Source organism: Salmo salar, chromosome 23 (genome assembly GCF_965601325.2).
Source record: "Salmo salar chromosome 23, fSalSal1, whole genome shotgun sequence".
NCBI lineage: Eukaryota > Metazoa > Chordata > Actinopteri > Salmoniformes > Salmonidae > Salmo > Salmo salar.
Genome location: NC_138313.1, coordinates 41,218,443 through 41,243,008, shown reverse-complemented (window position 1 = coordinate 41,243,008; position 24,566 = coordinate 41,218,443). Strand labels below are relative to the sequence as shown.

Sequence of the window (24,566 nt, the reverse complement as noted above, 5' to 3'; positions counted from 1 at the left end):
AGTTAGTGTTTCAAGGCATCACCTCTACCCTGTTGAGCACATACACACCCCTCTGTAATGCAACAACCCACCAGTTGAAGAAGGAGAGCAACTGGTGCTGGTCGTAGCCCTGTAGTTTGTATGCCCCCACGGGACAGAGGATGGCACGGATGCCCCCGATGCCCAGGGCAGCTGCAAGCAGGCCAGTGTAGAACAGGATGTGCTGCTCCCGGTGCTCCATCTGGTGAATCATGTTGTGCGTGTCGATGTAGAAGTCCTCGAACGGGAACGCCACCACTGGGAGCATGGCTGTGCCTGAGGGAGTACGGGGGAGTGGAATCAGAATTTCATTAGAGGGATTTTATTTGGTTGGGAAAATGTCAGTTGTATGGGGCAAAGTAGGGATCTGAGAAGTAGAGAGCTCAGAAGTAATTCAGCCCTAATGTGTCAATTATTTAGAAGGGATGATCCATCAATCAATTGTATTTTATAAAGCCCTTTTTCCAACAGCAGTTGTCACAGAGTAAGACAAATGGTGGTAGAAGTGGGTACACATTTGAAAGTTCAGCCATGTACTGCATAACATGACAGAGCTGGTAAATACTGAAACAGAAGGAAGTTAAATTTAGAGTTTAAGATAAGATAAAGATAAGTCTAAATGTTTTGCATCATCTAAGATGCAAGTTTTTTTGTACTAAGATGCTAGCTCCATGATTTTCAAATGTCTTGATACGACCCGTCAGACTCAGATCAGTCAGTTTAAGAATAACATAACCAGTTATATTCCAGGAAGATGGAGTACTTTGCCATCGGGACAAATTTTGTTAAAATTTCAAACTGTCGGAAAATCAAAACTTGCTAAATCAAGGTAGATAATTGCTAACTAGCTAGCTGAGCTAGGCTAGTTGATCTGAACCACAAATCTATGACAAACAAAAGGCTACTACATGTACTGATAATTAATGTACTGCAATCAATGTGCCATTGTAAGTGGCATATTAGCTTTCAAGACTTAGACCTCAATACATAGCTAGGTAGCTAGATGATTTTGGCGGCACTCATAATTCCCTTATGTTATGTGTTAAGTCTCATTGGATCTAACGTTATTGAGATGCTAGTCAGGTAGACTGAGGCTAGTTAGATAGGCTGTGTGGGGGTAATTCAGGACACAGAGAGCACCCATTAGGTGTTGTGGTATAATAAACAGTCCTTTTTACAAGCAGGCATGGTTCTTAAAGATGTAGCTAGAGAGGGTGGACTCCCATGGTCAGTTGGCATAGGCCTGCACTGGGGCTCAACTGTAGTTACACCACTATCTCTAATATTACAGAACTTATTTCCTCAGAACCTTGTCATTTTCAGTTGTCTAACTCTGTGACAACTGCTATTGGAAAAAGGGCTTTATAAAATACATTTGATTGATGGATCATCCCTTCTAAATAATTGACACATTAGGGCTGAATTACCTCTGAGCTCTCTACTCCTCAGATCCCTACGTTGCCCCATACTATTACTGTGTGTCGGGCTGCTAATCTGACGTGAGACAGAAAATTCAAATAATGAGTCATCATAAGTAATGGGGTTGGTTTGAGCTCACATCCAGGGTCCAACTGCTAGCATTGAGCACATGCAATCCTCTGATGCATTTGTCACCCACAGCACTCAGACCCATGTACATCTACAGTTGAAGGCAGACGTTTACATACACCTTAGCCAAATACATTTAAACTCAGTTTTTCACAATTCCTGACATTTTATCCTAGTAAAAATTCCCTGTCTTAGGTCAGTTAGGATCACCACTTTATTTTAAGAATGTGAAATGTCAGAATAATAGTAGAGAGAATGATTTATTTCAGGTTTTATTTTTTTCGTCACATTCCCAGTGGGTCAGAAGTTTACATACACTCAATTAGTATTTGGTAGCATTGCCTTTAAATTGTTTAACTTGGGTCAAATGTTTCGGGTAGCCTTCCACAAGCTTCCCACAATAAGTTGGGTGAATTTTGGCCCATTCCTCCTGACAGAGCTGGTGTAACTGAGTCAGGTTTGTAGGCCTCCTTGCTCGCACACGCTTTTTCAGTTCTGCCCACAAATTTTCTATAGGATTGGGGTCAGGGCTTTGTGATGGCCACTCCAATACCTTGACTTTGTTGTCCTTAAGCCATTTTGCCACAACTTTGGAAGTATGTTTGGGGTCATTGTCCATTTGGAAAATCCATTTGCGACCAAGCTTTAACTTCCTGACTGATGTCTTGAGATGTTTCTTCAATATATCCACGTCATTTTCCTACCTCATGATGCCATCTATTTGGTGAAGTGCACCAGTCCCTCCTGCAGCAAAGCACCCCCACAACATGATGCTGCCACCCCCGTGCTTCACGATTGGGATGGTGTTCTTCGGCTTACAAGCCTCCCCCTTTTTCCTCCAAACATAAAGATGGTCATTATGGCCAAACAGTTCTATTTTTGTTTTATCAGACCAGAGGACATTTCTCCAAAAGGTACGATCTTTGTCCCCATGTGCAGTTGCAAACCATAGTCTGGCTTTTTTTATGGCGGTTTTGGAGCAGTGGCTTCTTCCTTGCTAAGCGGCCTTTCAGGTTACGTTGATGTAGGACTCGTTTTACTGTGGATATAGATACTTTTGTATCGGATTGATTTGCACTTTTCGCACCAAAGTACGTTCATCTCTAGGAGACAGAATGCGTCTCCTTCCTGAGCGGTATGACGGCTGCGTGGTCCTATGGTGTTTATACTTGCATACTATTGTTTGTACAGATGATCGTGGTACCTTCAGGCATTTGGAAATTGCTGCCAATGAGGAACCAGACTTGTGGAGGTCCACAATTTGTTTCCTGAGGTCTTGGCTGATTTCTTTTGATTTTCCCATGATGTCAAGCAAAGAGGCACTGAGTTTGAAGGTAGGCCTTGAAATACATCCACAGGTACACCTCCAATTGACTCAAAATTATGTCAATTAACCTATCAGAAGCTTCTAAAGCCATGACATCATTTTCTGGCATTTTCCAAGCTGTTTAAAGGCACAGTCAACTTAGTATATGTAAACTTCTGACCCACTGGAATTGCGATACAGTGAATTATAAGTGAAATAATCTGTCTGTAAACAATTGTTGGAAGAATTACTTGCGTCATGCACAAAGTAGATGTCCTAACCGACTTAAATAAACTATAGTTTGTTAACAAGAAATTTGTGGAGTGGTTGAAAAACGAGTTTTAATGACTCCAACCTAAGTGTATGTAAACTTCCGACTTCAACTGTACATGTATTTATGTCTCTAGACGAAGGGGGGCAAATTATGGCCTGCAGGCCGTATCCGGCCCATCGGGCACTTCAATCCGGCCCGCGAGGTCCTTTTTACTTTATAAAAATGTTTTGCCCTTTTTTCTCCCCAATTTCGTGGTATCCAATTGGTAGTTACAGTGTTGTCCCATCACTTCAACTCCTGTACGGACTCGGGAGAGGCGAAGGTCGAGAGCCGTGCATCCTCCGAAACACGACCCAGCCAAGCCGCACTGCTTCTTGACACAATGCCCGCTTAACCCAGAAGCCAGCTGCATCAGCGTGCATGCACCTGGCCCACCACAGGAGTCGCTCGAGTGCAACGGGACAAGGAAATCTCAGCCTAACCCGGACAAATTGTGCACCGCCTCATGGGTCTCCCAGTCACAGCCAGCTGTGACACAGCCTGGGATTGAACCCGGGTCTGTAGTGGCGCCTCAAGCACTGCAATGCAGTGCCCTAGACGCGCAGCGGTCTGATTTTAACAAACAATTGGTCCCCCCAAAAAATGTGGCCCTCCGTTGAATTTCAAAATCCTGATGTGGCCCTCGAGCCAAAACGTTTTCCCATCCTTGCTCTAGACCGAAACTAGCCTTACAGCTGAGCTGCTCAAATGGCCATGGTGTTTCGAATGAAGGAGTAGAAAACCTTTGTTGGAAGCCATAACACAGTGCAGAGCCAAAGTCAAACATCTGTCTCTCATTATGAGTTTTGCAGTGCAATATAATGCAGTGCAGTCCACACTCCACACATCCTCTCATTCAATGCAAATGACATGTAAACTCAGAATTCTCTAAGAGACTATAATCCATAGAAATCATTCCGCATTAAGAGATAGATAATGATTAGGCATTGAGAAAATAAAGCTTTGAAAACAGTAAAAATTATGTTCCACTAATTAAATTGGTTTGAACAATAAGTACTCCCTATACCAATATACAAGGATGAGTGTTCAACATCAATGTTCCACTCATCCCCCTCCCCTTGAAAACAAACAGGAGCACCTTACCAAAGAGATGGAGCAGAGTACACAAGTAGAGCACCTTGGTTCTCCCAAGGCAGGTATCAGCAAACCATCCCACCATCACAGGAGTGAGTGTACTGGCCCCCACAAAGCACAGGTTAACGGTAGCAGCCTGGTAGTGATCATAGCCCAGCTTCACCGTACAGAACAGGATCATGTTACACACAATCCCAAAGAAGGTGAACCTCTCAAACAGCTCCACCAGCAGGATGCAGATGATGACTTGGAGCTTTTTGCGGGTCTGCTGGGGACGGTTCTGGGGCAGCCCCCTGCTCGGGCACGGGGTCATGGAGGGCCGACACAGCTGGTGGTGCCCCCCTTCCATGGAGGGCCGACGCAACTGATGGTAGTGCCACCCCTCTTCTGGCAGCCCTTGGAGGTCCACTGCCACCATACTGCCTGCCTGGTTATCTGTCTGCCTGGCTGGCTGAATGTGTCTAAGAGAATATAACAACAGAGAGAAAACACTGGGATGGAGCGCCTTCCTTCTCAGAAGAGGAGTTACTGTAGAATCCAGGGCTGGAATTATACACCTTTCTGTGAGTGGTCTGGAACCGGAATGGGGGTGTCAGTGATCAAAGTGTCCGCACTGGGTGCTCTGTAGTTGATCCTGTTGTGGCTCAGATGTGTCTGCTGACTAGGATGGTAAGGTCCCAGCAGTAGTTTGATTGGGGGCCACCACGTACAAATTATGCTGTGCCATATGTTCCCTGTGACCCATATGCAGGTGTGAGTGATAGGAGATATTTAGGAAGTGCCCCTGACATATTTCTAAATGAGCTTCAGGGTATTCTGAGGGTATACTAATATTGTTGTTTTGAGGGCTCCTCTGTTACAAAACAGAGGTAATGATAAAGGGATAATGTTTATAGTATATTGATAAAAATAATGATGGAGATATGAATAACTGATAGTTAATGAATCATATTTTTTTCTATATTGATTTTTTTTTTTTACGTAATTATTTTCTAAAATAGCCAAAGACTATAATTCTGGGTGCTGTGTTTTGTTATCAAACCCTTTGGACAACAGTGAGTTCTGTGGCTGTGCCCTCATCTCCACCCAAAAAGACTACCCCAAAAAATGTTACATGTTTATATCAAATCAAATTACAGACAATTCAAATAGAGGCCAACACCATTACAGACACCTAAATTATGTCACACTCAGCTGCTAGAGCAGTCTTCCAAAGTGAAAGTTAATTTAGGTTCACCCTGAAGAGGTGCTGCCACAATTAGACAGCTTGTGTGAAGTGTGAGACCTTGAAGAGTCAGCAGGTCTCCAAGCTGTTTGCATCTCTCCTCTGTCAAGCAAGGCTGGCTCTGATATAATCTAGTCATCCTGGAATTACGCTGCATTCATGTAGGCTGCCTGCTGACACCATCATCATAGGAACACCATATGGACAAACCCATATAATTACATTATAACTTATTATAGGATCTCACTAATGGTTGGCCTGGCCCATAGAAAAATAACCGCATTGTACATTTTCCAATATTTAACGTTACCCTACTTTCAAAAAATAAAACAGTCTATTACCATGTCAATCAATTTTTCCATGGTCGTCACTTGTTACCACAGCCACAAAGTCAGAATTATGACTAAACCCCGCCTATTTCTACAATTTATCTTCTTAACATATGATTTGACACCTAATCTTAACTCTAATTCTAACCACAGTGCTAACCATATGCTCTAACCTTAAAGTAAGATCGAAAAGCACCTTTTTACTATAGCCAATTTTAACTTTGTGGTTGTGGTAACAACCCTAGCTTCATGATGTCGCTGTGGTCACTGCACAGCGTCTACACGGAGCGTCGCGCTCCGCGTTGGTGATTGGCTAGACATTGCGTGGCGTATCATGGGAAAATAAAATGTTTGTAATCACAACCAAGTAATCAGAAGGAAAGAGAAACATCGAAATGTTTCTTAGATAGTCCTCGGTGTCATTTCAGATTAAATAAAATGTATTTATAAAGCCCTTTTTACACCAGCAGATGTCACAGTGTTTTTACAGAAATCCAGCCTAAAACCACAACAGCAAGCAATGCAGATGTAGAACAACACTGGCTAGGAAAAACTGACTAGAAAGGCTACATAGAGCGGAACTAGGCTCTGAGGGGTGGCCAGTCCTCTTCTGGCTGTGCCTAGTGGAGATTATAAAAGCGACCCGTCATTCGGGGCAGTTGAGAGCCCCACCAGTTTTGAGCCCTATTGCATGTTTTGCATGTTATTTAGGCATTAATACATGCATCATATCAGTTCGCTAAGAATGGTCTCTTGCTTTCTTGAGTAAGGAAGCTCCAAAATACAGGTGTTTCAGCCTAGTTCAGTGCTTTCTGTGGTGGTGGAGCAGCCATGATTGGCGTAGTGTTCTGTCACCGCAAAATGGAAAAGTCAAGCCCCTTGGGTGCTGCCATACAGTTACATTAGAAGTGCCCAACCAAGAAGACCCAAGGTCATTGGCCACAGATATAATGACGTCATATATCTACCGTAGGTTTGATTGGACTCATTATGTCAACGTCATACTTTCAAAATCTTAGCTAACAAAAGCTAGCAGTCATCATCATGAATCAAGTCGACAATCTACTGGCAAATCCTTTTCAAACCTTGTCATATGAAGATAAATTATAGGTAAAACGTATCGCTGCTCACCGACCATTGGACATAAACATTACACAACAAGTTGGAAATTCAACAGTGAGTGGTTTGGAAGGAATCAGTGGCTAACTGATTCGGGACGGCAGGTAGTCTAGTGGTTGGATCGTTGTGCCAGTAAGTGAAAGGTTGCTACCTCGAATCCCCGAGCTGACAAGGTAAGAATCTGTTGTTCTGCCCCTGAACAAGGTAGTTAACCCACTGTTCCTAGGCTGTCATTGTAAATAAGAATTTGTTCTTAACTGACTTGCCAAGTTAAATAAAAACTGCAAGCAAAGCAATCACTAGCCTGCTATTGAGTGGGTGTGTGGTCCATATCTTGGTTTAAGGGTCTCTTTTCCAAGCTTAAAAGGATAAACATTCAACATTGGCCATGCTGTCAATCCAGCATGACTTCTGCCGTGTTCAAAACAACTGGAAACTGTGAAATCTCTCAGACTTCAGTGTGTTCAAGACAACTGGGAAAATAAGTTTTGAACTCTCATCCAACTCAGAATTCCAAGTTTGGGCCTCTTTCTAGAGTTCTGACCTGAAGATCCCTTACGTCATGGTACAATTTTTTATATATATATTTTTAAGTTGTTGGCCCCCAAGTGGCGCAGCGGTCTAAGTTTAAATCCAGGCTGTATCACATCTGGCCGTGATTGGGAGTCCCATAGGGTGGAGCACAATTGGCCCAGCTACGTCGGAGTTTGGCCGGGGTAGGCCGTCATTGTAAATAAGAATTTGTTCTTAACTGCCTTGCCTAGTTAAATAAAGGTGAACAAAAATAAATTGTCTTGAAAGCACCATAATTCCAGAGAATAAGACTTTGATGACAAAATTTGGACGGCCGTGCCACCTTCCAGTTCAAGTGAGCACAGTACAAGGTGAGTCCAAAAATGTATTTGCTGCTGCATAAATTATGTAGTATGCCAGGAAGATATATATATACTGTAGCTAAGAAAGTAATACTAATTGTATACTGTTAGTAGCCCATGTGCCTCACCCTTATAATTTGGTCCATTTTCCTCTTTAGCCTACTGTTCTGACTTGGTGGTGCACATGTAGCCTATTGCCTGTTTTAGTGGAATGTCATCATCGAATATTGTAAGAGCTTTCATTGTCTGCTGATATGCCTCCTTTATTCATCCTACTGTTCTGTACAGGGAGAATATTGTAAGAACGGCCCATGTTCTGAATTCTGTCGCTGTACATTTCAAAAGTGCTGAACAAATAGTTATATTGACTACGTCCGTTCTAGCTCGCTTATGAATATCTTAATCGAAATTACGGATTGCCTCATCTGCTCGTCGTCCCCTTATGTCATAGTTTGTACATCTCAATTGTCAGTAGAAACCACATTTGTTTAAGCAAGTCAGCCATATCAGCTATGTTTTTTAAAAGGCAGTAAATGAGGCTGAATGAACTGTTTCGCTGCCAGACAAGGCTCCGCTGATAGGCAGGCGTAGCAGTGGTAAGCTGTCGGGACTCTGCTGTTGGGACAGCTTTATGAAGGCCCTAACAGTTTGTGGGCACCGTTTGTCACCGTTATAGTGCAATTAATGTATTGTTTAGGGTTGTGTGTGTAGTGGCTTTGCTGGCATGCATCAAAATATATATATTTTTAGATTTACATTCCAAAAATCACCACTGTATAAGAGTATAGGCCAGATCGTTCTTCAAACGTTCATAGATGATGTTACGAACCCCTTTAGCCCTGCAGTCTAGGGGGGATGGAAATTAGACCCGTAACATATCTCATGCAAATCATAACAAAGGAAGTGAGAACTAAAAGAAATCCACAGACAACTTAAACCTACCGTCAAACACTTCGGGTTTATTTTAAACACACGGTAAATGGGGTTTGGGAAAAAGGGGCTGAGCTGGACCCAAGGAAAGAAACAATAAATATCCAAAACCCCCTAAGCTAGTCTTACTTGCTTCAATAACCGCTAGCTAACTAACCAATAAAATACAGTGGGTTTACCGCCCAGTTCTAACTAGGATTCTTAGACAATGTTTTCCTACGGGTAATGTATGCCCATGGGCGACTTGTCTCGGTATCTACTTTTCCCACACAACCATACATACTCACAGGATAACAGACAAAGTGAGATGCAGGCACCAAAACAAAAAGAGATAATAGCTCAATCCAGGGAGAGAGAGTTTAGGAAAACAACCGACTGGGTTTTTAAACCAAGGGAAAGGGAATGTGATTGGGTAAGGGAAATCAGGAGGAGGAGGTGTGTCTTCAGATTGATGAGTGATTGGCGACTGATTACTGCCACCTATGACTAGGGCAGAGGGAGAAAAAAACAAATACTCACAGGATACCTGTATCTGTAACAGATGGGATTAGAGGGAGTGTACTTAAATTCTCACAGGACACCAGATTGGACAAGGATAATTTCACCAGATTGGACAGACTATTGCAGCATAGATACTGGAGGCTGAGACAAAGTAAAGCAGGAAATTGCACGCATAGCTAGCTAACTAAGTAACTAGCTCATTTGCTAACTGGCAAACGTGCTACCTAGCTAGATAGCTAACTAGCCAAGGGAAGCTAGTGCCAGAGGATTAGCTGTCTGAGCCTTTTACAGTAATTAATCCTAAATATGTTCAACAACAGTCTGCTAGGCTTGCTCGGGCTGTTCAGCCCTGCGAATAGCTTGGATAACTTTACTAATGTGTGGTCAAGCTGGTGGGTCTTTGAAGCTCTGATTTGGCTGTCTGGTCTGTAAATGTTCAAGTAGCCATGTACCTGATGCTCGCTAGATTAACATTAATTACTGCTGTTCAGTTTTAGGATCCCTTTGCATAGATTTACTTTGTTGCTGACACATATTTTATCAAATTGTTTAAACTCTAACTAATTTCCTTCTCTGTGACTGCACAATACATCAGCAAGAGGATCCACAAAATAAAAAATGGCTTGTGCTCTTTCTTAGCTCAAGTCATTTGTTTGTATGATAACAGGGGGGAAGATGTCAAGCTTCCCTGCCTCCACTTCCAGGAGTTTAAGCTGAACTCCTCTGAAGATGTACCAGGACAGTGGCAGGGAACTGCACCGATCCAAAAGTGTGGACTATGACTCAGTACGCGATGCCACCTACCCTCTGCTCTCCCCCATTTACCACGACAGCTATGAGAGTGATGAGGACCTGTCTGCAGTTCACCACGCCCATCAGATAGACACCTCAGCCACACAGAGTAAAGACGCCAGACCCCTCTCACCCATCAGATATGGTTGGTGTACAAGAGCAGTATTACCCAACTTGACTCAGCAGAAAACTAGCTAAATTGTCATTAGCACCACCTGCTGTTTAGCTAGGGTTGATCCCCTCATCAACAAGTAAGGGGATAGTTCACCCAAATGACAAAATGTGACATTGGTTTCTTTACCCTGTAAGCAGTATCTGGATAACGTATGACAGCAATCCATTAGGGCCGGGGCGATACCAGTATCGCGATACTCGTTAGTATCGTGGCAAGGAAATAAAACATGAAGCGGATATAACTTCTTTAGGAAAACAACCCTAATGTTGGAAACAAAAAGCATTATGTTGTCATCCAGAGTTAAATGTATTTATTTTCCAAGCTATAGCACACAATATTTTACATACAGCAAGCAGGTTTTTAAAGGACCAAAGAGTCTGTCTGCTTTGTGTTTTCATTTTTGCCATGGAAACATGATCCACCACAGAAGCCCCCAGAGAGGACAGCAGTGACCGAGGCGGAGGATCCAGAGGCATCTCTCTGCATGGGAGAGGTGGCTAGTCTACAAAGCCAAAGAGGAGCAAAAAGAAAGCAGAGGTGCACTGCCATATCTTTTTAGTTTCTTCTTCGGTTCGGCAACTCCTGTTTGATTTGAGTCAGAATTTGATAATTTAGTTGTCGATAATTATTGATATTTTCAGTTCTGTAAATTAGGGTCGCTAATGTCTCCACATGGAGCGCCCACTGAAGGAGAGGAAGGAGGACCCGGAGAGGGAGCAGTAGAAGATGAAGAAGGTAGTGGAGGAGGAGATTCAGGAGTGGTTGCAGATGAAGAGCCCCCTTCTTTTCACCCAGTTATTAACACAATCCCAGAGAGGAACTGTGCAGTTTGTGTGCTTTCTGATGTGTACAGTATCTGGGCACCTAAAGGTGGGAGTCATTTTTGTGTTATTGTTTGCCATCTCCAAGAGAAACAGCTGAAGGAGAGCAAGGAGCAGAAGGAGATGCAGAGGGAGATTGAAAAGAAAGCAGAGAAGTACAGAGAGTGGTTACAGAGGAAGAACCTGGAGAAAATACAGAGAGAATGTAGGTTCCTTAACAGGAGCCTTGTGGAATTATTCATATAATTATTCAGAACCGTTAACTGTAAGAATGGAAAAAGAGGAAAACGAATGAAAATCTTGGAAATGTTTTGTTGCTTTGCTCTCTACATTAGCCTGCAGTTCTTAGAAGAGATCGACATGCTAGCCATTTGCTAAATATTCCCATTTTCTCTCTCCTCATGCTAACTAATCAGCAACAACACACAACTAAACCATGTTATTGAAGCATACAGCAGTTTGTTACTCTGAATACAAGTTTATATGAACTTGTGGAATTGAATTAACGCAAGGCAAATTCCTGTAAATGTTCATTTGAACCAGGATTTGAATGTTTCTGAGAACATAGCTTTGGTTTCCATGGAAACGAGTATGAGATGTTCCGGTACTGAGGTTGGAGGGCTTGTTGTAACAGGAGGCAGCCAGTAGAGGGAGCGCAGACAGAGCAGAGGGGAAGTTTAACAAATGGCTTTGTGCTCAGGACAAGAGTCGACCCAGTCCCAAGGCACCCGGCTGCCCACGAGGTAACATAACGGTCTTCACCTTGTTTAGGGTTGTTCATTGTGTCATATACACTTTGTGGAGAATGCTAATTATGAGGGAATTAAGTCAAGGTCAGAATACAGCGTATCTGTAGACACACCTCTGCCACACCTCAATTTCTGCAATCTCCACCCCAAACGAATACCTGGCTGACACATGCGTTGCCCATAATAAAACTCAAGGTCAGAATACCTGTATAAAAAAATGGTTAATAAAAAGGGAAAGAAGTTCCATTTACGCACGCTTAACTCCGGTCTGAATTCTCCCCAAACTGTATTTCTCAGATACAGTGGGGAAAAAATGCTAACAAAAATGCTAACATGGTGACATCAGTAGAGAGCTGTAGAATATTAGTCAATAACAGGAGATATGGTGTCAGTGGGTGGTGTAATATTCATATGTGAATACATACTGAATTATAATTGGATGCATTTTACCGTCGTATCATACTGTGCGGTGATTGGTTAAGACCACCCAGACGGTTAGGTCATGGTCAGTTGATCGTGGTTGGAGATAGGCTAACATGTAGTGGTAGCTAGTTAATAAAGAGTTATGTTTAGAAACATCCTGTGGTTCTGCGTTTTATTATTTTGTACAAAGTGTACAAAACAAGACAGGTGGGTGTTTGTGTGCATGTAGTCAATAGTAGGATGTGTGTGTGTAGCCAATAACAGGAGATATGGTGTCAGTGGGTGAAAGATAAACATTCCTCAGGCTACAGTGCTTAATGTGGAACCATCATGTGACACACACACTGAAGAACAAAATGGTGGCCAGCCATGGTGCACAGTGCCTTTCACACTCACATGCATTGTTCTGTGTCCAGCTTTGCCATGTGTTTCTGTGGGCTGAGATGACAACGAACCAGTGTGTGGGTAGAGAGAGGAAGAAGAGGGGGTCTCTGACTTCCAGAACAGACTCTTCATCATTCCAATTAACATCTCCCTGAGAGGTCATTGTATGGTTTGAGGTAAAATGGATTCATTACACAGAGTAAATTAAATCAACCCTCATTAACAAGATGTCTAAAAATAACAAGATAACTAATGTAAAATATACTGGGTCCGTTAATGCAAATAGGTTCAGAACTTTTGTTAAACAGCACAGTTAAAAATATATGGTAAATAGAAATCAAACTGGATGCTCGTCAGATATAGATGGGAGGGGTTGAGGGTAGCTAAAGAATGGGATTAAAAACAAACAAAAGATAACTTTTGTAAAATATACTGTGTCCGTAAAATGTATATAGTATGTATATGCTGGAAGTAGAAGCCTAAGTGTTGTTGTCCATTAGTTTACTCCAATTAGGGGAGGGGTGGTAGGTTTTGGGGGAAAAAATGAAGGGAAATATATATATATATATATACACAGTATTGGAAATGATGTAGACAATTACATTGATGGAAGCTACAATCTCTGATCTACCCCCCCCCCCACCCCCCAAGATGTTTACTGGTAAATGCCTAAGTGTTTGTCTTGTGTTTTTGCCTGCTCTATACTTAGCCTTTATCGTGTGGTTCTGAATGCACTGGAATGTGTTAGTTGACGGCAGCCAGGAGGTGGCAAATAGTGATAGAGGGGCAGCCCATGTGTCTCTGTCTTCGTGTGTGTGCGTTTCTCAGTGTTTTATATGCAGCTGGGGTCCAAATGACACCTGTCGAGACAAAAGTTATTTCCATTTCTCCAGGAGCAGCTATAGGAGGACTGATTCCCTTTGTTGAAGGATGTGTACCTACAGTAGTGAGCCTTGTAAGCACCCAGAGACAAGTCTTAGATGTGACCGCTGCGACTGATAAACAAGAAACTTCAGACTAATCCCTCCTTTCTGTCCTCACAGACCCTGGACCTTGCCTAGAAAACTAAAATTCCCAAGATGCAGCGGTGCTGGTGGCCAAGCAACTGAAATTTGCACCTGCCAGGAAAGGTAAGGGGTGAACCTTAGCGGTCTGTGAACCAATGAGAGTGGGGAGAACAACAGTAGAGGGATATGGTATGAGAGGCATAAGTACACTAACTGCACAGGGAAGCAGTTGGAGGAATGAGCACAAAGAATGTGACTGATTTGGATGTATACAACCTATCCTAAATGTAAATACAAAGTTCCAGCACATTGAGGAATAACATGTTATATGTGATGTTGTTTCTACTTTGACGGAATCTGTTGGAGGTCAACATTTTATTTAGTGTGTAATGAGCTCACCTGAGGAAATACCTGAAGCGGTGCCGAGTAGGGAACACTTGTAGAGGATATAGACTACTGAAGCCTTATCTTCAACACTTTTTCAGCAATGTATTTTCTGCGTAACTACCATTTATTTTTTGTTTATTCAGTTCCCCAAGACAATCTGAGTAAAAGGGACACAGTTCAAGTAGGAAATATTCATGTACTTCTTTAGCTCCGCTTGAGGAAGAGTTCTCCCTATGTTTCTGAGTAGGATGTGACCAATCTCCGTCAACAGTTTCAACTGTTATTGATGCATCTAACAACGTACGGAGTAGAGAACCAGTTCTGTCACTGCTGCAGGGCATCTCAGCCTGGCCCTAGTTGAGTGGTGTCTGACTGGCCCTGTGGTGATCCCTTACCATGCAGTCCTCTGTGCCGGAGCAGGACGACTCCTTTGACTTCCTCTTTAAGATTGTCCTGGTGGGAGACTCAGACGTGGGGAAGACCTGCGTGGTCCAGAGATTTAAGTCTGGTGTCTTCATGGAGACACAGCAGAACACTATCGGGGTGGATTTCACCGTCAGAACCATGCTCATCAATGGCAGGAAGGTCAAGGTAAGGTGCATGCGTACATTCTCTATTTTTCTAGGATAATCAGTAAGTACAGTACATGTTGTCTTTGCTGTGTCATTATTTCAGTTTTGTCAATAGGCCTAGCTAGCGCAACTGTCTTTACACAGTGCAAATCCTTCTGCCTCTGCTGTATTCATAGTCAAAAGGAGAGGGTTGGTCTAACATTTGATCGCCCCGCTGTGTATTTTGTGGGTGTACGTCAAATGACTACAATTGAGTGTATGAACGGTATGTGTTTTCCTAGGTGCATGTTTGTCTGTGTATTTGAAAGAGGGAAGGGAGATGATTTTGGACCTTAACATCTTGTCCATAAATTGGTGACAAACCTCCCTGTACCAGTTTCTCCTCCAGTGACGCATAGAAGTAAATAAACAACCCACAGTCCCTTCCCTGTTAAGTGTTTGCCGAAGCGACTGGATAGGTGTAAGCAATATGGTGGTCTTCAGCTGGCCTTCCAATGTGCTTAGGGGAATTGTTCACCGATCTTGGGGAAAGTGCTAGGGGTGGTTTTTCAACGGACACTTTGTTCCTTAGCTGAGTGTGTGTAAGGAATTAGTGTAGTGTGTGTGCATTCTCCAGCTGAAGTGTGTCGTCTCGTCTCCTCAGCTGCAGGTGTGGGACACAGCTGGACAGGAACGTTTCCGCTCAATCACCCAGAGTTATTACCGCAGCGCCCACGGCGCCATAGTGGCCTACGATATCACACGCCGGCCAACCTTTGACTCTTTGACACACTGGATCCAGGAAGTGGAACAAGATGGGGCTGCAAGCGTTGTGCTCATCCTCATTGGTGGGTGGGAGAGACACAGGGAACACATGGCTTTATATAAACTCTGTTAAAAAGCCTACTTAAGTTGTTAATGACATAACAGATGTGGTGCTCATCTTCTGGCGGGTGAGAGAAATGTCTGACACCAACTTTCATCAATAGAAACTAAAATAGAAAGACAAATTTCCTTCTGTAACTTCCTTTGCTCTTCTCTCCTAGGGAACAAGTCAGACCGGCAGTCGGAGAGACAGGTGCTGTTTGAGGATGCCTGTACCCTGGCAGAGGGGAAGGGTGCGCTGGCTGCCCTGGAGACCTCTGCGAAGGAGGCCCAGAATGTGGAGGCAGCCTTCATGCTCATGGCCCAGGAGCTGATGGTGAGAAACGGCCTCGCCCTCACAGACCAACACTCACAGGCCTCACCACACTTCTTCCCAAACGCCCATCCAATCCATGGCTCCGATCCTACAGACAGGAAGTCATGTTGTTGAGAGAATTGACAGGAAGCGTGGGAGAGGGTTTGTGGTGCTGATAACTTGTCTGGAATCAACATTGCCTACACAGTCCCTTGACATTTGCCCTTGTAGATGTGAAGCCACGAAGCCCACTCGTTTTCGACTGCTTACATCTACAGGTGCTGCCAAGAAGTGTCTTGGGATAGGGGATGAGTGTACTGTATTGTACTGATGATGGCGACTATCACTGCCACTGAAGTTTAGACTTTCACAAGTTTACCAGTAGGTTAAACATGGCTGCCAGTAGTCAAACACTTATTGTTACCAGTACTTAATGTTAAGTATCCCTTGCCTCCCGTGGCTTATTGTACATGGGGGGGAATTATGTATTCACCTGTTGGATATGTAACAATTATTTACTTAAATAGTGAGATATTTCTGTCCTGCTAATGCTGAGTTTTATGGTGTCCACTCTAGCTTCCCAGTGATAAAACCATCATGGTGCCCCCCCAATCTATATGGGAGGGGTGGAACCAAGCATTCTGGGTATTAGCTATATGAACTGCATTGTCTAACGGTCTCATTATTACAATAATTATATTAAATAAAGATGATTGTTTGAAGAAATGACCAAGTCGCTCTCAGTACTGAATTTCCACAACCGGGGAAGAAAGAATGAACACTCCTGTGAACACTTTACTGTCCTTCCGTTTGTCAAATACAGTGTTGCATTTATGACAATTCCACAGTCATGTCTTTCCCTCAGAACTTTTGGCCAATTGAACATAGCTAAAAATGTTGACATCCCTGCATAAAACACTAACAATCCCATAAAATGCTTTACATCCCCACAACGGCCTGCCTTCACATGCTAATGGCTGTTGTAAGACGATCCAAACGTTACTTGAACAGTCATATGTAGCACCTGTTTAGTTCATGGTAAATGGAACAACTAGCCTTGCATCAATTGTGGAGTCCATCAAAGAACATTCCTGGACTTAAACTGGTCACTTGCATGAAGTTGTTCCTGAGATTCTGTAACAAGCCTGGATAGACATGGCAGAAAGACATAAATATATTGTAAAAGCTAACCCATCACAGTAAAGTAAATGGCCTATCAACAGTGTATTTCATGTATTCAGTCCACTAAGAATATTATTCATCAAGCCAAAAACAGTCATGATAGCCACAACAGACAGCATTACATATTTGCACATGTTAAATCTCCCCACGAGACGCAGATTAAAATACCAAAATCAACTATATTCATTTGGAGACGGGTCGAAATACAGACATTTAGCTAGCTTGCTATCGCTAGCCAATTTGTTCTAGGAAATAAATATATGGTTGTTATTTTACACCAAATAAATATGGTCTTTTTTTCTGGATCATTGTAGAATTTACCCATTTTGAAATACAAAAGTCGACAATTAAACCACAGATAAAAGGGGAAACCTAGTTAGTTAATCTCACATTCAGTGAGTTGAAAGTTCTATTTTAGCACCTGACTACGCCCGCGTGCAGTTTGGATGAAATTATTGAATAACATGCATACATTTTGCAATGCTCGTGCACGGAACTTGGAAGGCCTAGTCAGCATGCTACACTCCTTAGAACAGGACACAACAGAAATGTAAAAGTTAGGGAAATCTCAATGGCAGTACAGTATGGTAAATGTGCATGGACATTCTAGACTTGTGATGTAGTTCGCAGTTCGAGCGACTGTACTAGCATGGCTGAGTGAGGCAGTTGAGGACGTTTAGAAGTTTCTTAGACCCCTCTGTGACCATGTGAACTCTTAGACCCTGTCCTAACCAAAGAAAGGCTGTGTTTACACAGGCAGCACAATTTAGATTTTCTTGCCACTCATTTGTCTTTTGACCAATCGGATCAGATCTGAAAAAAATAAATCAGAATTGGGCTGCCTGTGTAAATACAGCCTCAGAGACCCAGACATTGAGCTGCTGTTAATTGACCTGGCAAGCAGTGCTGTGACCAGGGTACGGGACAGGACAGTATTGAGACTCAGGCCCCTACTCCAGAGGCCATCCCTCCTGCTGGAACACCAGCTCCACAGCCTCCTTCACATCCTGCACCATGAAGGATGGCTGGGTCAGGTTGGGGTCAAAGCGGAAGTCCCTGTGACCGTGGAAGATCCGATGCTCTGTAACCGTATGCCTGGGGTCAGGGGGCAGTTCCTGCTGGTCCCGGCTGTACACCCCCGTACACACCAGGATGGAGCTGCACCCCACAGGGAGGGGCTCCTCGCCCCCGTACGCCCCTGTAACCCCTCCCATCTCGGCACAGGTCATTTCGTGTGGGTCCTCCAGGGGTTGGCTCTGAGGCTCCCCCCCTCCGAGCTGCATCAGGGCCCGGGTGCGGTGGCAGGACTGTAGGTAGCGGTTGTAGAGGTTGGCGCCGTAGATGTCTGCCATGGGGTTGTCACTGAGGGAGAGACGGAGGGAAGGCAGAGTGTTAAGGGGGCTTGAGTTACTCAAGATGGAATACACACATTGAAACAGTATCTATGCCGGGCGGGCAGGCAGTCTCACCCGATGGCGTAAACAGTATGTAACCCAGGCAGGCAGTCTCACCCGATGGCGTAGAGTCTCTCCACAGGTTGAGTCCAGCCCAGACTCTCAGCCTGCTGTCTGATGAGCAGCTCAGCATAGTTATAGGTCACCACACTGGGCTTTCCGATCAGAGCTGCATACTTCAGCTCACAGCCAGTCACCTTCTTATACAGACTCTCCAGACACACCAGAAACATTCCGTGACCAAACCTAGCAAACAGGGATATTTACAACACACATGTTCTGTTGTTTACAACAATTTGGCTACAAGACCTAAATTGCCTTGATGGTATGCTCTGAGTGGAAGTGCATGTGTTCCCACCTGGGGTTCTTGGCCTCAGCCACCCACATCAGGTCCATGTTACAGGCCAGCACTGGAATGTGAGGGTACTGCAGTGTTGTCAGGGCATTCCCAGGCTTCCCATTGGTTAAGAGCACATCCATTATTAGCTGGAGGTTGGTCTCCCATCTGACTGGCTCACCAAACAGAATGATGGCTAAAAAAACAACGTTAAAGACAGTCAGTCAAATCAATCTTCCGTAAGTTTCTAAATATTTGTTTTATTTGTATACATTACCTTCTATCGGGGGTAACTCTTTACTTGGTGGAACCTGTAAGATAATTCAACACTGTAAACACGCTGAAGTTACAAATGGTGAATGCATAAGAATTGATGCGTCAAAAACGTCTAATTTAGCTCTCCATTCTCCTCTTTCATACCATTATTAGTTTGTTCTTGCTGAACACAACCCAAGTCACGCCCTTTCTCCTCCAACTAAACCCTCACCATGTCTTTGGGTCTTCTGTTGTGATCCACCATGTCCTGAAGCGGATAGGCATCCCTCAGCATGTCTATGGTCACAACATTCTGAAACCCCAGACTGGTGTTGGATAGGTTAAGGTCAAACTCAAAATAACAGGACATTAAACAGAGCAAGACAATGCAACACATTCATAGAGGGAGAGCAGCACGACAATGAGCATTTAAAAAGGTTTCCTGGCATTTAAGGGACAATCTGCACATAATACTTTTAAATTATTGGACTTTTAAATTAATGACGTACCCATTGATTCTTGAATAATATAACTCATGAGCTTATTTCAACTGTCTTACCCCATGAGAACCCCAAATAGAGGCTTGTTTTACTCCACTGTTTGTAAACTTTGCCATTGTAAACAAACACTAAAGCCTCAAAACATGACTTAAACTATCATTTATTATCATGGTCAGTCCTTGCATCAAAAACTGTCTATGAATTTGAGAGTGGTTACAATTCTCCAGCCCCATCCCTCAGCTGTTTACTGCAACAATGGGGGAGGCTTTGTAATTGTTTAAACTGCAGATTTCCCCTTTAAACTGTCCTACTGTTTACCAAACTGCTCAAGACAAAATCTATACAAAGACCTCATATTTCTTGGGTTAGTGAATGGCTCAGGAAAACAAATGTGTACTTAGTTTGCTCAATAGATGTCTTCTATTGTATTACAGTCTGCTCATCAGTTTTGATCTCAGTGTAAATTTGACATAGTTGGCTGTGAAAGGATATCCTTTTAGAGGACAATAGAGATTGAATCTATATATAGTATATTGCTAGTCACCACTTTTAAATTACTGAAATGTTGTGTATATTCCTAGACAACTCACAGTCGTCTTCCCAATTATCACTGCTGCTCTGTTACATAGGTAATCTATCTCTCTTCAAATGTCATGGAAAGAGTCACCCCCATGATCACTGCTCTGCCTGGGGATTAGTAAGGATACTTATGAGCCACCTCCAGCACTGGGCCCTGGCCTGACACCAGCACACACATGTTGTGATACTGACTGAACATACGCAAAGGACTGTGGGACAGCATCACCTGGTCTGGAGACACCTGCGGGGGAAAACACAAGCAAAACAATCAGTAAAGCACAGAACCAGTTAGTGCAGGATTGTTGGGTGCAACATGACCCAGATGTTAGTGGAGGATTGTTGGGTGCAATATGACAATATAACCCAGATGTTAGTGGAGGATTGTTGGAGGCAATATGACAATATAACCCAGATGTTAGTGGAGGATTGTTGGGTGCAATATGACAATATAACCCAGATGTTAGTGGAGGATTGTTGGGTGCAATATGACAATATAACCCAGATGTTAGTGGAGGATTGTTGGAGGCAATATGACAATATAACCCAGATGTTAGTGGAGGATTGTTGGAGGCAATATGACAATATAACCCAGATGTTAGTGGAGGATTGTTGGAGGCAATATGACAATATAACCCAGATGTTAGTGGAGGATTGTTGGAGGCAATATGACAATATAACCCAGATGTTAGTGGAGGATTGTTGGAGGCAATATGACAATATAACCCAGATGTTAGTGGAGGATTGTTGGGTGCAATATGACAATATAACCCAGATGTTAGTGGAGGATTGTTGGGTGCAATATGACAATATAACCCAGATGTTAGTGGAGGATTGTTGGAGGCAATATGACAATATAACCCAGATGTTAGTGGAGGATTGTTGGAGGCAATATGACAATATAACCCAGATGTTAGTGGAGGATTGTTGGGGGCAATATGACAATATAACCCAGATGTTAGTGGAGGATTGTTGGGTGCAATATGACAATATAACCCAGATTTTAGTCCAGGATTGTTGGGGGCAATATGACAATATAACCCAGATGTTAGTCCAGGATTGTTGGGGGCAATATGACAATATAACCCAGATGTTAGTCCAGGATTGTTGGAGGCAATATGACAATATAACCCAGATGTTAGTCCAGGATTGTTGGGGGCAATATGACAATATACCCAGATTTTAGTCCAGGATTGTTGGGGGCAATATGACAATATAACCCAGATTTTAGACCAGGATTGTTGGGTTCAATATGACCAAAATGCATCGCTGACCTCCACCTCCAGAAGGTGAGAGATGTCAGTATAACCCAGATTTTAGTACAGGATTGTTTGGTGCTATATGACAATATGACGCATCCCTCACCTCCACTTCCAGCAGGTGCGACAGTTGTTCAGCTTTGGTCTGCCTCATAGAGTTCCCTGCGTTGGTCACAAACACCACAGGCACTTTGTACTTTCCCTTCCGGTCCACCAAGCTCCTAAAGATCTGTTTGGCTGCAGGGATGGGTGTGCGGCCCCGCACTAGCACCCCATCGATGTCGAAGAGGAGCCCGAACAAGTTGTGGCCCTGTGGAGACAGATGAATGGTGTGTGACGTACAGCCTTCAGTGGACTTTGAGACTTTACGGTCGACCGATTAAATAGGGCCGATTTCAAGTTCTCACAACAATCGGTAATCTGTATTTTTGGCCACCAATTTGCCGATTTTTTAAATATTTTTTTTTTACACCTTTATAACTAGGCAAGTCAGATTAAGAACACATTCTTATTTTCAATGACGGCCTAGGAACGGGGGTTAACTGCCTTGTTCAGGGGGGATTCGTTTTTGCAACCTTCCGGTTACTAGTTCAACGCTCTAACCACCTGCCTTACATTGCACTCCACGAGGAGCCTGCATGGCAGGCTGACTACCTGTTACGTGAGGGCAGCAAGAAGCCAAGGTAAGTTGCTAGCTAGCATTAAACTTATCTTATAAAAAACTATCAATCTTAACATAATCACTAGTTAACTACACATGGTTGATGATATTACTAGTTTATCTAACGTGTCCTGCGTTGCATATAATCGATGCGGTGCCTGTTAATTTATCATTGAATCATAGCCTACTTCGCCAAACGGGTGATGATTTAACAAGTGCATTTGCGAAAAGCACTGTCGTTGCACCAATGTACCTAACCATAAATATCAATGCCTTTCTTTAAAATCAATAAACAAGTATATATTTTTTAAACCTGCATATTTAGTTAATATTGCCTGCTAACATGAAATTGTGTCACATCTCTAGCGTTCATTGCACGCAGAGTCAGGGTATATGCAACAGTTTGGGTCGTTGCGAAATAATTTGCCAGAATTTTACATAATTATGCCATAACATTGAAGGTTGGGCAATGTAACAGGAATATTTAGACTTAGGGATGCCACCCGTTAGATAAAATACGGAACGGTTCCGTATTTCACTGACAGGAAAAAGGTTTTGTTTTCGAGATGATAGTTTCCGGATTCGACCATATTAATGACCTAAGGCTCGTATTTCTGTGTTATGTTATAAATAAGTCTATGATTTGATAGAGCAATCTAACTGAGCGATGGTAGGCAGCAGCAGGCCCGTAAGCATTCATTCAAAACAGCACCTTTGCGCGTTTCGCCAGCAGCCCTTCGCAATGCATTGCGCTGTTTATGACTTAAAGCCTATCAACTCCCAAGATGAGGCTGGTGTAACCGATGTGAAATGGCTAGCTAATAGCGTTTCAAACATCACTCGCTCTGAGACTTGGGAGTGGTTGTTCCCCTTGCTCTGCATGGCTAACGCTGCTTCGAGGGTGGCTGTTGTCGATGTGTTCCTGGTTCAAGCCCAGGTAGGAGCGAGGAGAGGGACGGAAGCTATACTGTTACACTGGCAATACTAAAGTGCCTATAAGAACATCCAATAGTCAAAGGTATATGAAATACAAATCGTATAGAGAGAAATAGTCCTATAATTCCTATAATAACTACAACCTAAAACTTCTTACCTGGGAATATTGAAGACTCATGTTAAAAGGAACCACCAGCTTTCATATGTTCTCATGTTCTGAGCAAGGAAATTAAACGTTAGCTTTTTTACATGCCACATATTGCACTTTTACTTTCTTCTCCAACACTTTGTTTTTGCATTATTTAAACCAAATTGAACATGTTTCATTATTTATTTGAGGCTAAATTGATTTTATTGATGTATTAAGTTAAAATAAGTGTTCATTCAGTATTGTTGTAATTGTCATTATTACAAATAAATAAATAATAATAATTAAAAAAAAGTAAAAATGTTTTTAAAAATCAGCCGATTAATCGGTATCGGCAGTTTTTGGTCCTCCAATAATCAGTATTGGTATCGGCGTTGAAAAATCACAATCGGTCGACCTCTATTTGAGACGATGGTTTATGGTAATAGTCTTGCATCCTTGTATGTGTATAGGCCTTAGGCCTTCATGCTGGACAACCCTCATTTTCTTTATGGTAGGCCTTTAAAGTGGGTTAGTAGTGGGATTAGTCTGCAGTGATACCAACCAAACAGTTAAACAACTCGACAGCAATGTCCTGAACTGGTCCCCTTCTGTAAAAGGGTTGTCCAAGCCAAGGACAGGACAGGTAAAGACAGACTGCATCCTAGTGGTGTGTTTACATGTACTATTTTATGTCCCTGTCAACCAGCTCTTTCAAGTTTCAGCCGGTTGGGAGGGGTATTTTTAGGACACAGGCTTGGCAGGCACTGTGGCTAATTAATTACAGCTAAGTGTAAAGGTGTCAGTCACATGGGAAACTGTCTAGCTAATCTTGCCAACTCGGATGAAAATATTCAGTCAATGGCATGTGCATGGTAAACCAATATCAAAATCACCAGATTGGAAAACGGTGCGTTTGAAACGGAGATTTGTAGCTAACTATCTGGAATGTGAATAGTGACCACACTTTGAATCAAAGTTTGATTACGGTAATTAGTTAGCTAACTAACTATAAACGAGCCAGAATCAACAATGAAACATTCGACTTACATTGCTGAAACTCTGTGATGAGATGTAAAGTGGTTTGCCTGCTCCTGCGTGACTTGATTTCAGGAGTCGCCAACCAAATTTCAAAACGTTACATCTTTGCAGTAACTCTGCCATTTCCTCTAACGTTAGCTAGCAAGCTTAAGCTAACTAAAACAATCACTACAGTCCAATACACAACAGCAGTAACGTTACACACTATCAAGCACTAACTAGCTCTAGGAACTACATAGCTAGCTATATCATACACGACAATAGAAAGTGAAAAGTGTGCCATCTCTAAAGTTGATAGCAAGCTGCCATATGAATAAGACGGCCACGCTTTGGCCAGCTTGCTTTCCGTCAGTGTTAACACATAGCGCGCTTGCGCACATCTCAAATTTATGGAAGTGACGATATCTACATCGAATTGAGCCAATGGACTTTCTTTCCTAAAATAAAGTTTCGATTTAGAGATTTTGATTTCGGTCTGTTTCTGTTCAGAGGAAACATCAAACATGTTCA

General features: G+C 42.9%; 3 protein-coding genes across 17 annotated transcripts in view; 1 reads left to right on the top strand and 2 right to left on the bottom strand.

Annotated features, from left to right (window-relative positions):
* Positions 1-5,026, bottom strand: part of slc15a5 (solute carrier family 15 member 5) — a 30,097-nt gene extending 25,071 nt beyond the window's left edge. The window contains exons 1-2 of the mRNA XM_014170018.3: positions 4,290-5,026; positions 72-294 (exon numbers count right to left, since the gene is read on the bottom strand). Coding sequence (XP_014025493.1) covers positions 72-294; positions 4,290-4,698 — 632 coding nt within the window. The 5' untranslated portion in view covers positions 4,699-5,026. The remainder of the gene's footprint in view (positions 1-71; positions 295-4,289) is intronic.
* Positions 5,027-6,840: 1,814 nt separating this feature from the next.
* Positions 6,841-16,457, top strand: LOC106584584 (ras-related protein Rab-19). Of its 15 annotated transcripts, none has more exons than XM_014170031.3 (6): positions 9,853-11,790; positions 12,636-12,779; positions 13,647-13,733; positions 14,141-14,588; positions 15,213-15,396; positions 15,595-16,457. In XM_014170031.3, the coding sequence occupies exons 4-6, from the start codon at positions 14,394-14,396 to the stop codon at positions 15,861-15,863; spliced, it is 648 nt and encodes a 215-aa protein (XP_014025506.1). In that variant the 5' UTR covers positions 9,853-11,790; positions 12,636-12,779; positions 13,647-13,733; positions 14,141-14,393; the 3' UTR covers positions 15,864-16,457. The 15 variants fall into 15 exon arrangements, with proteins under 15 accessions (XP_014025507.1, XP_045562509.1, XP_014025503.1 ...); XM_045706544.2 differs by lacking the exon at positions 9,853-11,790 and adding an exon at positions 12,110-12,426; XM_082968121.1 differs by lacking the exon at positions 9,853-11,790 and adding an exon at positions 12,112-12,426 and having other exon boundaries at positions 14,245-14,588.
* A 36-nt stretch (positions 16,458-16,493) lies between these two features.
* Positions 16,494-24,424, bottom strand: hdhd5 (haloacid dehalogenase like hydrolase domain containing 5). The gene is made up of 8 exons (XM_082968120.1): positions 24,066-24,424; positions 21,398-21,601; positions 20,164-20,276; positions 19,189-19,282; positions 18,979-19,012; positions 18,723-18,897; positions 18,422-18,610; positions 16,494-18,272 (listed from the first exon to the last, which is right to left on the bottom strand). Exons 1-8 carry the CDS (start codon positions 24,177-24,179, stop codon positions 17,861-17,863), a joined length of 1,335 nt encoding a protein of 444 aa, XP_082824246.1. The 5' UTR covers positions 24,180-24,424; the 3' UTR covers positions 16,494-17,860.
* Positions 24,425-24,566: the final 142 nt, after the last annotated feature.